Source organism: Capra hircus, chromosome 5 (genome assembly GCF_001704415.2).
Source record: "Capra hircus breed San Clemente chromosome 5, ASM170441v1, whole genome shotgun sequence".
NCBI lineage: Eukaryota > Metazoa > Chordata > Mammalia > Artiodactyla > Bovidae > Capra > Capra hircus.
In genome coordinates this window covers 69680111-69695624 of record NC_030812.1, presented here as the reverse complement: position 1 = coordinate 69695624, position 15514 = coordinate 69680111, and the positions used below count along the sequence as shown (strand labels likewise).

Below are 15514 nucleotides of genomic sequence, written 5' to 3'. Positions count from 1 at the left end.
TGAAAGGGTAGTCTTTAGCCTTCCCTCTGCTTTCTCACCCCACTCCTTTCACAAAGGTCTCTGGTGATCTTTTAATGGCTAAATCTAATGGATCCCTCTAACATTTAAATCCCCTGACAGCTCTGACTCATATGATGCTGTCCACTCCCTCCTCCTTGCAAAATGACATCTGCATTTAATTACCATGATCTCACACAGCCTGTTTCTCCTTCCAGCTTCTTGGTCCTCTTCAAAGACATTTTTCTTACGCCACTCCTTCAGAGTAGGCCTTCTTTCCCTGGGAAATCTCATCTACTTCTTGTTCAGTCACTAAGTCTATATGCATGTGCCTCTAAGCCTACAGCTGTCCTTGATTTCCCTCCTGACTGCACTGTCAGCATTTTCAACTGCTTGTGGACAGGAGTAACCTATTAATATAAACCCAGCATCTCCCAAAACAAGACATATCTGTTTTCAACCTGCTTTCTCTTTTGTGTTTTTGACTTCAGTTGGTGAGAACTCACTAGACACACCTCCTAACTTCTTCCTCTTCCTCATCCACAACCCCATCCTCTGTGAGTAGCCAAGACCTATCAATGCTACTCCCACTTTATCTTCCAATCCATCCCTTCCCATTCCCACCGCCACTGGCTTTGTGTAAGCCCTCACTTCCTCTTTCTTCATGATTGCAATACCCTGTTGGTCTGCCGCTTCCTACCACCAGAGTGATTCTCAGCCACAGCGCTGAACAGTTTACCCTCTTTCCAAGCCAAAAAAAACCCTTTTTTTCCAATAGTTTGCCATTGTCTACAAAATAAAGTTCAAGTTATTTTCACCTGGCTCTCAGTGCCTCCTAGAACCTTTTCTCAACCATCATTTCTAATCTCCTATTGTTCTCCAAATACAATTCCTTGCTTAAGGCTACATCCCCCAATGCCTTTCCTCCTAGTCCTCACCTCACTTGAAGCTAGAATAAACTCCTCTTTTCTTTGTATCATAACATTTTTCATTTTGAACACCAGTTATAACACATAACCTTTTTCCTTCATACTGAGGTGAAATGGGTTCATTTTTCTTCCATATCGTAATATTCTTCAAAGTCTACTCCACAAAAGATTATGAAGCTTGCCTTTTTAAAATGAAGCGTTGTAGTAGCAATTAGGATTCAGTAAAGCGTAAACGGCTGCTCTGGGACTGGATCTTTCCAGTAGGAAGAGATGACACAGAAGCACAGAGCCACTGAGCTGTGTGGCAGGAAGTGGGCATGTCTCACCAACATCTGTTTCCCCTAGTCTAGGATTTCACACATATCAGAAGAAAGGCATCTTCCAGCTTGAAGGCCTAAAAGATCTTGCAGTCCAATCATCATGTGCTCTAGCATGGGGAAGTGAGATCACTGAAGTTAGGGAATCGCCCAAGGTTACCAGATTGGTAAAACACCAAGCCGGAGGGCAAACTTGCCCACACCCCAGGACAGCCCCTCTGCCTTTGCACCCTCAGGGTGGAGATAAGGTGTCACAGTTGTTAATCATTGTTATGAATATTCCAAAAGCAATACAATGTAATTAAGTACTATATTGGGGCTGAGTATCCAAAGAAACAAGATCTTGAATGACAATATTTCTCCTTTCATGAAGGCATCATTTCCCTCAAACTCCCATTCACTCCATTGCTTTTATGTCACTTGTTGGTAGTTAATTTTGTCCTTTTTGAGTCTTTTTTTTTTTTTTTTTTCTTTTTTTGAGCTTTGCCACACAGCTTGCAGGGTCTTAGTTCCCTGATCAAGGAATGAACCTGGATCCTCTGAGGAATGAAAGCTCAGAGTCCTAACTACTGGCCCACTGGGGAATTCCTGAAAATCAAATTGTACTATGGTTAGTTAGATGTTCAATCATAGAAAAGGGGAAGAGTGAACATTTTAAGAGGGCTTATTCCTGGATTGGCATGCCTCCCTATGGCATTAGGAAAGTTGCAGAAAAACTGCCTGATTTTTCTTTCCCCCTTTAAAAAAAGTTACATGATTGACATGGGATTTTATTATTATTATTCCAAAAGGTTTCTCAAAATCATTGCTTTATTCACGATAGGACTGCAAACAAAAGTCTCACCAGATGTCTCAAGGCATTTTATCCAGAAAGAAAGTTCTCTTTTAAAACTGCTTTGTACTCCCTCTCTCCCCTTAAAAAAAATTTTTTTTTATTTGTTTGGCTGCACCACGTCTTAGCTGCAACACTCAGGATCTTGAGTTGTGGCATGTGGGACCTACTTCCCTGACCAGGGATTGAACCTGCATTGGGAGCTTGAAGTCTTAGCCACTGGACCACTAGAGAAGCCCCTGTTCTCTTTGTAAACTCATGTGTGCAAAGTATAGTATATTTATTCATACATTTCATAACACATATTTTGAAGAAGTGAAAAAGAAAACTTTATTTCTTTTTTCCTGCATTGAAAGCAACCACATAACCTGTACAGATTAAGAAAATATACTTTTTAAAATATTATTACTACTTTAGAAAAGAGAATGTCAAGGTGCCTGCCCATTAGCTGGAGCAGAAAAAAGTAATGAAGAATGTTATTACCACCTATAGAAGGCTCCTGAGAAAAGTCTCTCAAGGTTCTCCAATGAACAGCGTGGTTAGTTCCCCTCTCCTCCAACTCAGCCAGGAAGGTATTATAATAACATGAGTGTTTTCTCTTTTTTTCTCTTTTTCTTAATTAGAAAATATATCTCACCTATAGATACTTGCTTCACTGAAACTCCCACTGGAGTAAGAACCAGCTTGGAGAACAAAATGGATACATTACAGGAGTTTGTGAGAATGTAACTAAGTAATGGGTAAGAAAATAGCTGTTCCTTGCTCATTCAAACCACAAATCTCTTGCTTCTTAAGAAGTAAAGCTTGGTGGTAAATCATGGCATAGCATTTATCTGAGCAGCCAGAAACAATAGAATCCCATAATTCATCATGATAAATATCAATAATACATTTTAACATGGATTCAGCATTCCTTTGGTCATGTCTCCTAGAACCTTGCAATAGAAGACAGAATGCTAGTGAAGAGTGGTTTACTCTACCCTGCTTCTGAAACACTGAGGAAATCACACTCCATCTAGAGATCATTTTTAATTAGGCCTACTCTCCCTGGAGCTAATAAATAACACTACTAACTTAATCATTGGATTGTAGCTTGCAGATTACCAAGGTCTTTAATTTACACTTCTGAGAAACAGTAGGACAAGGACAAGGAAGCTGAGTTGCAGAGAGTTTAAGGAGCATTTGCTCAGTCACCAAGCTAGCAGATGGCAGGGCAAGGGAGAGCATGGTCAGAAAGAAAGCAAGCCTGGGCTTTGGGGTTAGGCCGACTTTGGACTAGATCTCAGCTCAGCTAATTCTTGAAACACTTAACTACTGGGCGAGGCATGTAATCTCTCCCAGTCTTTTTTTTTTTTTCCTTAAGACTCCAAATACGTATAATACCCACCTCACAAATTTATGAGAATAAGTTGGACAAAATGTGAAAAGCAGCAAAATTTCTGAAAAGACATTCATTGCTTATTGCATCCCGTCGTTCACATATCTGAAGAAAGGGGGGTAATAAAACCTACCTCAGTGTGGAACTTCAGTGAATACCTGGAGAAGGTTCACCCTTGTTCATTTTCTCTTTTCATCCTTTTCCTGGTTCCTCCACCCCCCCCCCACCCCCACCCCCTTATTAGCAAAGCTGTCTCTGTGGAAAGGGGAATGCAGCACATTGGAAAACTGGAGAGGGACTCAAACGAGAGGAGGCTTATCTTCACATGTCAACAAGCTTTTGACTTAAAACCTACTGAATTTTTAATTGTTTCTCAGGGAAAAAAACAAAAAAAAAGACTGCCAAAGTCTTTCAGTTTCAATATAGTTGAAAGCCCCTCAAGGTGATAGAAGTTTGAGAATGCACCAGCCTCCATCCCTCCCTCCCCTTCAACCTGGTTGAAAGGAGCAGGTCCTTTTCCTTTTCCTATTTTACAGTCACAGTGTTTGTTTAACTGAAGGTTAGGTGGAGTGAGAACAAGGGGAGATGAAAGGAAAATGGACAAAACAAGAGGAGAAAAAAGTTTTCATACAAATCTGAGTTCTCTTCCAAAAAGATCATTGATACGAACATGTGTTGTTATTCACTAAATACTATGAGGTTTCCACATGGCCACTTTCTGATGAAACAGGACGGTTCAAATATGTAATGGTTTTTCTAGTACCAACGTTCAACACGCTCAGTCAACAGCACAGGCTGGTCTTGCAGGCTCTGGCAAACGTGTTTTCAAGTGTCAGGATCAGCTTCATCCAAAGCATGGTGTCACTGCGTTTCTCATCAATTCCCAAAGGCAGGAAACCCGTTCCTCTCATCTTAGGGCTGTCATTTAGTTAGCTAGTTCGGAAAGTTCTTCTTTGGTTACTGGTTGAGTTTGTTTCAGTATTTGCATCCCTAATTTACCCACCCCTGCTGACTGTGGCAAATTACCGTTTTGAGCAGTTCGGAGTCTGGTACGTGCATAGTCACTGCTCAGTCAGTCTTGTCCGACTCTTGGAAACCCCATGGACGGTTACCTCTGCCAGGCTTCTCGGTCCATGGGGTTTTTCAGGCAAGAATACTGGAGTGGGTTGCCATTTTCCTCCTCCAGGGGATCTTCCGGACCCAGGGATCAAACTGGCATCTCCGGCATTGCAGGCGGGTTGTTTACCCGCTGATCCATCAGGGAAGCCCTTGAGTCTGGTACAGCTTTTATTTGATATAGGCAGTTTCCTTAGCATCTTTGTTGCAGGCACATACCAAATAAGGGGTGGTGATGGTGGGGTGTGGATGGAAACAAATAGAATGTCTCCCTAGAGCACTCATTCCTATTTCCTAAGATTTACTTCTGGAGAGCAGGGGTGGCGGCGGGACGGGGGAGGGGGGGTAAGATAGCAAATGCAAGCTACCTCCGGAGGGAACCTTAGAGCAGACGCCAAATGCGCGCAGAGCCGCGGGAGGGCCGGGCGCGGGGGACGCTCGCTAGCTGGCCCCGTCCTCGGGCTCGCTGCTGGGCGAAGGCGCCGATGAGGCCTTGGACTCGCCGTCGCTGTTGCATTCGGCCCTGCGCGAGGAGCTGGCACCGGCCGCACCCTCCTGTGCCCGTGCGTGGCGCTCCAGCACCTCCTGGAGCTGCTTGATGTAGCCGATGGCGGCGCGGAGAGTCTCCACTTTGCTGAGGCGCTTGTCCGCCAGCTCTCTGGGCAGGTGGTCTCGGAGGCGCGCGTACCCCTCGTTCACGCAGCGCACCCGCTGCCGCTCGCGCTCGTTGCGCTTGCGGAGGAAGGCGGGCTCGAAGGCGCCGTCCAGCCGTAGGGGCAGGTAGGGCCGCCTCGGGGCGCCGCCGCCGCCGCCGCCGCCGCCGAGCGCCCGCTCCCAACCCGCGGGGTCCGGACTCGCGGAGACTCTGAAGGAGTCCCGCAGGGGGAGGCGGGGCAGGGACCTCGGCACGCCCAGAGGCACCTGGCGCAGGTGATGCGGCAGGGTCAGCAGTCCGGTCTGTGGAAGTTTCTCCATCATTCGCCAAAAAGAAAACCAATCACCCCAGAGGTTAATCTCCCAGCAGAAGATGACTGAAAATCTTCAAAGCGGATATCCTGGTCCATTCAGACTGCCTGATACTGCTGGTCAGCTTTTGGAGAAGTTTCTGGGTCCGGAAGCTAGGTTTCAGAACAAGCTTCAAGAAAACGTTGCAGGATTCCCTAAATTCATTGCACTCCTCGATCTTTTTATAATGATCCAGGTGGAGGTGATAGGCGAAGATTTAGGACCCCCTCTAATCCACACTTCAAACCCTCTCTTCCCTTCTGATCTTCTTATTTCAAAAGATAACAAAAGGGGTTCCTCCCTCGGTCCCGTGGCCTGGAAATGAGAATGCACACCAAACACTGAGTAATCTTCCAAAGCCACCAAAAGCTTTGCAATTACTGTAATCCACCGCTCTGGGTCTTCATGAGCACAGGAATCTTCAAGGTTTCAGAAGAGCTCCTCCCAGGAACCAACAGATCTACTGGCGGCTGAGCGAAAGTTTACCAGAGGCTTTCTCCTTGAAAATCAAAACTTGACTACCCTTTGTGGTTTCCGGCGTCCAGGGCTAATGGAAGGAGCTTTTATACTGTTTGCAAACTTAAACTTGCTCTTTCATTTCTGGAGAGTTGGAGAGAAGACCTCATCAAAGGGAACACTGCTCCCTTGTGGTTAAAAAATGTGTCAAGTCAGGGAGGACCTTGGGGAAAGTTTGAGGGTTTTCTTCTCCAAAACTTTTAAAAACCCAAGTAGACATTTTTTGAAGGGAACAGAAAAGAAATACACTTTAGCAACAAATATATGGGTCTGCCTATTATTATGTTGAAGACTGGGCGGTGATGTATTTGTGCTACTTTTTAAGAGCACATCAAAAGGCTGAGCAGTAACAAACACTTTTAGCCAAAGTTATTTCTCAGTGCTTACTGTAAACACAGCTTAAACACTGCTTCCAGACCTCTTCTAATCCCACCCAGGATATAAGGACATCATCTCTCCATAGTGTAAAGAGTATATTTCTATTGTATTCTTTTTGTTTAAAAAAAGAGAGAGAGAGAGAGATGCAATTTATTTTCACCCTTGAGGGTGAGAAAGCAACATTTGAAAGGAGGAGAGCCTCATTTCCAAGGAGAAAGGATGATGGCTTTGAAGACTGTCTTTTTAAAACATAACTAAAAAATGAATAATTAAACCACCATGTTGGTAAAGAGCTTTGAAGATGAAAGTGTCATTAAAAATCCAACTGTACTGGTTAATGTCAAAGAATGTGTTATCACACTGAAAATCAGATTTCCTGTTCTACAAACCAGCACATTAAAGGCAGCTTCTACTTTAAAAGTCCAGCTTAAAAACAAGAGAAGCAAAACCCCCCTACATTTATAATCAGACTTTATGCCTGTTCCTCAGGAGCCAAGGTGTCGCCCTAACATGCTTTTTTGACAAGTCCTATGTGTCCCTGTTTACTCTAAATGATCAGCCTGAAGCAATTGGAAAAGTGCTTCCATCAAGGCAAATAGAACGAATTATTCCTTTCAGGCATAAGTTAGTCACATTTTAAAAGGTGTAGCTTCCTCTGAGACTTATACCAGCAAGCAAACTAATATGTCATCTTGATTTCTCAGGAGAGTAGAGACACATTGGGAAAGCCCTACTGGGCAAAAAGCTCACCAGAGAGGCAGAAATTAGACCACAAGTTGCTTTTTGGCCATGTCAAAGCATGACTCTTAGCCATTATTTTAAGAGTGATGGGAAATAAATGAGGCGTTTTGAGCAGAGAGATGACATGGTAAAGTTTTTTTTTGTTTTTTGTTTTAAAGATCACTGCCAAATAGAGAATAGATTGGAGGGGAACAAAAGAGAGAATGCTTACAGATACCATTTTTCATCTTCAGATTGGCAAAAAATTAAAAGATTACTAACATCCAGGACAGGCAAGGATTTGGTAAGTGGCAGAACATACATTTCTACAAGCTTTGGGAAAAGTAACTGCTAACATTAATAGTACACATCACATATCCTATGACTCAAGATCCCTGCAGTTTTATCCTGCAAAAATAAATGCACCAGTGTGGATTTACATATCAGTTCAGTTCAGTTCAGTCGCTCAGTCGTGTCCGACTCTTTGTGACCCCATGAATCGCAGCACGCCAGGCTTCTCTGTTCATCACCAGCTCCCGGAGTTCACTCAAACTCATGTCCATCGAGTCCGTGATGCCATCCAGCCATCTCATCCTCTGTCGTCCTCTTCTCCTCCTGCCCCCAATCCCTCCCAGCATCAGAGTTTTTTCCAATGAGTCAACTCTTCTCATAAGGTGACAAAGTACTGGAGTTTCAGCTTTGGCATCATTCCTTCCAAAGAAATCCCAGGGTTGATCTCCTTCAGAATGGACTGGTTGGATCTCCTTGCAGTCCAAGGGACTCTCAAGAGTCTTCTCCAACACCACAGTTCAAAAGCATCAATTTTTCGGCACTCAGCCTTCTTCACAGTCCAACTCTCACATCCATACATGACCACTGGAAAAACCATAGCCTTGACTAGATGGACCTTAGTCGGCAAAGTAATGTCTCTGCTTTTGAATATGCTATCTAGATTGTGTTAGGGACCAAACGATGGGCTCTAGGACCTGAGTCATGTTTACCAGAAAGAGACAGGACATGCACTCATCCTGCCTGGCCAATCATGTAACACCAGCTACTCCTGTAACTGAGACAAAGAACTGCCTGTGTATAAGCCACCATACTCCTTTGTTCAGGGCTCTTGTCGGATTCTGCTGTGCCGGATGAGACTTGGGCCCTAGCACGCTAGAAATAAAACTCCCTTCTTGCCTTTGCATTACCGTGGTGGACTTGCTCTCTGTCTCTGTCGGTTTGGAGATACGGGCTCGGAGCATAACATTTGGGGGCTCGTCCGGGATCTCCGTCCCGCTGGGGAGGACAACTCTCCTGGTAGAAGGGAGTAACCTCGTTAGGAGATAAGAGCTCTGAGCACCGGTGCTAACGTTGCAGAAGCCCAGATTAAGCCCGGGGCCCAGTATCATACTGGGGAGGCATCTGGGTGTAAAGTGCAGAGGCAAGTCCAGCGTAAGGCTGGGGCCTGGTTTTGTGCTGGGGAGGCGGCTGGTTCTGGTTACTGGATTAAGTCCAGCGTAAGGCCGGGGCCTGGTTTCGTGCTGGGGAGGCGGCTGGCTCTGTGAACATCCTGCAGGTAAGATTGAGTGCATTGTTGGTGGCCACGTTGCGTTTGTTATCTGTTTGTCTATTTGTGGTGTCTGCACTGCTCTTTGTGTGCTCTGTTGGCTCCCAGTGTACTTTTCTGTGATCATGGGACAAACAACTTCTACTCTTTTTATCTCTTATGATTAACCACTTCTCTGATTTCAAGTCTAGAGTTCAGAATCTTTCGTTACTGGTGAAGAAGAGCAAACTGGTGACTTTCTGTTCCACCGAGTGGCCCACCTTTGTTGTCAGATGGCCACAAGAGGGAACCTTCAATCCCCAAATAATCCAGGCAGTTAAAGAGAGGGTGCTTACTCCTAGTCCTGCCGGGCACCCAGATCAGACTCCCTACATTCTGGTCTGGCAGGATCTAGTGAGAAACCCGCCAGAATGGCTTAAACCCTTTGTTCTCACTCCTCCTAAACCTCCCCGTCCCTCTTCCCCAACTCCAACCTCGCCAAGCCCACAGGTGCTAGTCATGAAGGCTTCCAAAGAAAAAAAAGAAAAAAAGGACGAGAATCGACCAAAGCCGGTCTTCCAGGAATCTTCTCTGTATCCTAATCTGATAGATCTGGAGACCGAATTGTTCCCACCCCCGTATGCGGATCCACATCCGCCCTTGCTTCCACAGGTTCCACAGCTTTCATCGGGAGAAGCCAGAAGGAGAACCGAGCCTTCAGCTCATCCCAGAGAAGGGGGCCCCGCCCAGGGAACTCGGGGAAGAACAAGAGAAATGGCCAGCGTAGTGGAAGAAGACCCAGAAGTCCCCTCCTCCACCGTTCACGCATTTCCGGTCCGGGCGGGGCCAGCCAGAGAGGGTAGAGAGTGGACATATCAGTATTTGCCCTTCTCCACTAGTGATTTGTACAGTTGGAAAACCCAGACTCCCTCCTTCTCTGAAAAACTGCAGGGTCTTATTGATCTTTTAGAGTCTATCCTTTTTACTCACAGTCCCACTTGGGATGATTGTCAGCAACTGTTACAGGTGCTTTTCACTACAGAGGAGCGCGAGCGGATCCTGTCAGAAGCTTGGAAGAATGTGCCAGGGGTGGATAGGAGGCCCACAATACAGCCTAACCTCATTGAGGAGGGATTCCCCTTGGTGCGACCCAACTGGGACTTCGAACACACTGAAGGTCGACGGTATCGGGCCTTGGGTGCATTGCAACCACGTACACCCAGCTACTTCAGCAGAGCAGGAAGATGCTAAAAAAAAAATGGGAAGCGTCTCTGCACCCGTCCAGCCCCCTGAGGCTGAAGCTCCGGCGTCATCGACAGGACCAAGAGTCTGGACCATCTTATGGATGACCATGTTACTCTGCTCCGAAGCTGCCAGCGTGAACCCGCACCAACCCGTCAGAATCACCTGGAAACTGCAAAATGGACTAACACGTGAGATGCTTAACTCCACCACCGCAATACATCCACCAAATACTTGGTGGCCAGACTTACACTTTGACCTTAAGCCAGCAGTAAATGTACCCTGGAAGAGGGGCAAGCTCCGGAATCATGCATTCTGGGCATGTCCAGGTGCGCCCAGGCATAACTGGAAGAGCTGTGGGGGGATACAGGACTCTTATTGTAAATCTTGGGACTGTGTAACTTCCAATGATGGGTCGGAGACTCCAGGGTATAGACGGTGGGATGTAGGAAATTGGGACTTGCTTAACTTCTCATTTGTAGGACCCGTACCTCCATACTCTGATTGGGAAAAAGATCATAACTTTGTCCAGGTAAAAATAAGGTTTAACATTGACAAAGCGAAAAAAGAAAAGGCCTGGGTCAACGGGATATCATGGGGGCTTCAGACCAGAACTGACGGGTTCCCATACCGGGAGTATTATAATGGGATCATTGTTGTGAGTCAAGTTTTAGAACCGGTACAAATGTATAGTATCGGTCCAAACCCCGTTGAACAGGTCCATGCAACTCTCTACCCGACAACCTCCCTACCTACATCCCAGGGACCAACAAAAGACCCAGAGGCCGGCCCCCTTGCTAAACTCAGACAAACAGATCCACTATGAAAATTAGTAAAGGCAGCTTATGCTACCTTAAATCAAACCCATCCTGAGGCAACTAAATCCTGTTGGTTATGTTACAACTTAATTCCCCCTTATTACGAGGCAGTAGGCCTCAGCGCCTCTTACGACCTGGCCAACGGCACCGATCCTCCTCAGTGTCAATGGGGAGACCGAAACGTAGGCCTTACAATGAGAGAGATACGGGGAAAAGGGTTATATACGGGCAAGGTATTATCAGAGAGGTCTCCACTGTGTGCGCATGTCGTTGAGCCTATGGACTTGCCCATAGCCAGGTGGCTAATACCACGGATGGGAGGATGGTGGGTCTGTTCACACACGGGGCTGACTCCATGCTTACACAGCTCAATCTTTGATCCCAAAGAAGACTACTGTGTTATGGTAGCAGTCGTGCCAAAAATTCTTTACCAACCAGAGGAAACAATATATGATTACTGGGCCCCAAAACTGACCCTAAATCCTCAAGAAAGAACTTACAAAGTCAAGAGGGAACCTCTTACTGCCATAACCATAGCAACTATGTTCGGTCTTGGAATAGCCGGGGCCGGAACAGAAATAACAGCTTTGTCCCTGCAAAGCCAAGGATTTAACTCCCTGAGAGCGGCCATAGATGAGGACATCACCCATATAGAGCAATCTATTAGTCATTTAGAATCGTCTTTAACTTGCCTATCTGAAGTAGTTCTGCAAAACAGAAGAGGATTAGATCTGCTCTTTCTGCAACAGGGGGGACTCTGTGCTGCCCTAGGAGAAGAGTGTTGTTTTTATGCTGATCACACAGGAATAGTTAGAAAATCTATGGCCAAAGTAAGAGAGGGACTAGCCCAATGTAAACGAGAACGTGAGGCTCAACAAGGATGGTTTGAGTCTTGGTTTCAACAATCCCCTTGGTTGACCACCCTAATCTCCACCTTGCTGGGACCCCTGCTAATACTTCTACTGATGCTTACCTTTGGCCCGTGTATTATCAATAGACTTATAGCCTTTGTAAAGGAATGCATAAATACAGTGCAGCTGTTTGTGCTTCGGCAACAATATCAAACTGTCTCAGGACCAAGAGGAAGATTCCTCTATATGATCTAAGGACAGGGGGGAATGTTAGGGACCAAACGACGGGCTCTAGGACCTGAGTCATGTTTACCAGAAAGAGACAGGACATGCGCTCATCATGCCTGGACAATCATGTAACGCCAGCTACTGTAACTGAGACAAAGAACTGCCTGTATATAAGCCACCATACTCCTTTGTTCAGGGCTCTTGTCGGATTCTGCTGTGCCGGATGAGACTTGGGCCCTAGCGCGCTAGAAATAAAACTCCCTTCTTGCCTTTGCATTACCGTGGTGGACTTGCTCTCTCTCTTGGTCGGTTCAGAGATAAGGGCTCGGAGCATAACAGGTTGGTCATAACTTTTCTTCCAAGGAGTAAGAGTCTTTTAATTTCATGGCTGCAGTTACCATCTGCAGTGATTCTGGAGCCCCCAAAAATAAAGTCTGGCACTGTTTCCACTGTTTCTCCATCTATTTCCCATGAAGTGATGGGACCGGATGCCATGATCTTCGTTTTCTGAATGTTGAGCTTTAGGCCAACTTTTTCACTCTCCTCTTTCACTTTCATCAAGAGGCTTTTTAGCTTCTCTTCACTTTCTGCCATAAGGGTGGTGTCATCTGCATATCTGAGGTTATTGATATTTCTCCCGGCAGTCTTGATTCCAGCTTGTGTTTCTTCCAGTCCAGCGTTTCTCATGATGTGCTCTGCATATAAGTTAAATAAGCAGGGTGACAATATACAGCCTTGACGGACTCCTGTTCCTATCTGGAACCAGTCTGTTCCATGTCCAGTTCTAACTGTTGCTTCCTGACCTGCATACAGATTTCTCAAGAGGCAGGTCAGGTGGTCTGGTATTCCCATCTCTCTCAGAATTTTCCACAGTTTATTGTGATCCACACAGTCAAAGGCTTTGGCATAGTCAATAAAGCAGAAATAGATGTTTTTCTGGAACTCTCTTGCTTTTTCCATGATCCAGCGGATGTTGGCAATTTGATCTCTGGTTCCTCTGCCTTTTCTAAAACAAGCTTGAACATCAGGGAGTTCACGGTTCATGTATTGCTGAAGCCTGGCTTGGAGAATTTTGAGCATTACTTTACTAGCATGTGAGATGAGTGCAATTTTGTGGTAGTTTGAGCATTCTTTGGCATTGCCTTTCTTTGGGATTGGAATGAAAACTGACCTTTTCCAGTCCTGTGGCCACTGCTGAGTTTTCCAAATTTGCTGGCATACTGAGTGCAGCACTTTCACAGCATCATCTTTCAGGATTTGAAACAGCTCAATTGGAATTCCATCACCTCCACTAGCTTTGTTCGTAGTGATGCTTTCTAAGACCCACTTGACTTCACATTCCAAGATGTCTGGTTCTAGATTAGTGATCACATCGTCATGACTATCTGGGTCGTGAAGATCTTTTTTGCACAGTTCTTCCGTGTATTCTTGCCATCTCTTCTTAATATCTTCTGATTCTGTTAGGTCCATACCATTTCTGTCCTTTATCGAGCCCATCTTTGCATGAAATGTTCCCTTGGTATCTCTCATTTTCTTGAAGAGATCTCTAGTCTTTCACAATCTGTTGTTTTCCTCTATTTCTTTGCATTGATTGCTGAAGAAGGCTTTCTTATCTCTTCTTGCTATTCTTTGGAACTCAGCATTTAGATGCCTATATCTTTCCTTTTCTCCTTTGCTTTTTGCCTCTCTTCTCTTCACAGCTATTTGTAAGGCCTCCCCAGACAGCCATTTTGCTTTTTTGCATTTCTTTTCCATGGGGATGGTCTTGATCCCTGTCTCCTGCACAATGTCACAAACCTCCGTCCATAGTTCATCAGGCACTCTATCTATCAGATCTAGGCCCTTAAATCTATTTCTCACTTCCACTGTATAATCATAAGGGATTTTGATTTAGGTCATACCTGAATGGTCTAGCGGTTTTCCCTACTTTCTTCAATTTAATTCTGAATTTGGTAATAAGGAGTTCATGATCTGAGCCACAGTCAGCTCCTGGTCTTGTTTTTGTTGGCTGTATAGAGCTTCTCCATCTTTGGCTGCATAGACTATAATCAATCTGATTTTGGTGTTGACCATCTGGTGATATCCATGTGTAGAGTCTTCTCTTGTGTTGTTGGAAGAGGGTGTTTGCTATGACCAGTGCATTTTCTTGGCAAAACTCTATTAGTCTTTGCCCTGCTTCATTCCGCATTCCAAGGCCAAATTTGCCTGTTATTCCAGGTGTTTCTTGACTTCCTACTTTTGCATTCCAGTCCCCTATAATGAAAAGGACATCTTTTTTGGGTGTTAGTTCTAAAAGGTCTTATAGGTCTTCATAAAACCGTTCAGCTTCTTCAGCGTTACTGGTTGGGGCATAGACTTGGATAACTGTGATATTGAATGGTTTGCCTTGGAGACGAACAGAGATCATTCTGTCATTTTTGAGATTGCATCCAAGTACTGCATTTCGGACTCTTTTGTTGACCATGATGGCTACTCCATTTCTTCTGAGGGATTTACATATAATAATATTTATTGCAGCATTGCTTACAGTGATTAAAAGAAGAAAACAAATGGAAATAGGCTAAATGTCCATCAGTAGGGAAAGGGCTAATCCTGTTAGGATATTATGCTATTAAAAATAATGGATTAGAGCTATACATAAGAAATTGCAGAGATGTCCACCATAACGTGTTAAGTGAGAAAAAAAAAGCAAATGGTAGAGTTAACACACAGCATGAACTTAACAAACTGGATGATGCATTTGTCTTTATATGTGTGTGAGCCCAGAGGGAAAAGGTAGAAAGACACATACTAAACTTTTGTCTTCGGCTGCCTAAATTGGATTGGGGATGGGAGGGTGGTTCATTTTACTTTATGGATCTTTCTACTATTTAAATTATTACAGAAAACAAATATTACTTTTGCTTTTCTCTGATCTAGTGAAGTTTAAAATACTAAGGTAAAATATATAAAAAACTCAATTGATAGTCTGCTGCTGCTGCTAAAGTCTCTTCAGGCGTGTCCAACTCTGTGCGACCCCATAGATGGCAGCCCACCAGGCTCCACGGTCCCTGGGATTCTCCAGGCAAGAACACTGGAGTGGGTTGCCATTTCCTTCTATGCATGAGTGAAGTTGCTCAGTCGTGTCCAACTCTTCCCAACCCCATGGACTGCAGCCTATGAGGCTCCTCCATCTGGTCTGACACAAATCAACAGATTTATCACATAATTTAAAGTGCTTGAGCCAGGTTTTCTGGCTTCTTAAAAATTCTCTCTCTGAGGAGTAAATATCTACAGGATTTTTTTCCCCACTACTAATTTGTTGTTATTTAGTGTTGGACTTTTGTGACCCCAGTGGACTGTAGCCTGTTAGGCACATTCGTCCATGGGATTTCCCGGGCAAGAGTACTAGAGAGGGTTGCCATTTCCTTCTCCAGGGGATTTTCCCAACCCAGGGATTGAACCCTTGTCTCCTGCATTGCAGGCAGTTTCCTTACACTGAGTCACCGGGGAAGCTCTTTCCACAATCAAAAATAGTCAGATCCTGATCCCATAGTGGTGTTTTCATAGGGTGTAGTAATATTATGATTACTACATGGTCTACATGGTAGACAAAGAATGCTGACACTCTTTCCTACACTTTTTGAAGGTGCAAGTGCTTTGGAAATAAG

At 44.8% G+C, this 15514-nt stretch overlaps 1 protein-coding gene across 1 annotated transcript; it reads right to left on the bottom strand.

Annotated features, from left to right (window-relative positions):
• Positions 4699–6524, bottom strand: ASCL4 (achaete-scute family bHLH transcription factor 4). The gene has a single exon (XM_018049102.1). It carries the CDS (start codon positions 5545–5547, stop codon positions 5011–5013), a length of 537 nt encoding a protein of 178 aa, XP_017904591.1. The 5' UTR covers positions 5548–6524; the 3' UTR covers positions 4699–5010.

Bases quoted from the DNA above. Each gene is read 5' to 3' on its own strand.
- ASCL4 (XM_018049102.1), bottom strand. From the start codon at position 5,547: ATGATGGAGAAACTTCCACAGACCGGACTGCTGACCCTGCCGCATCAC.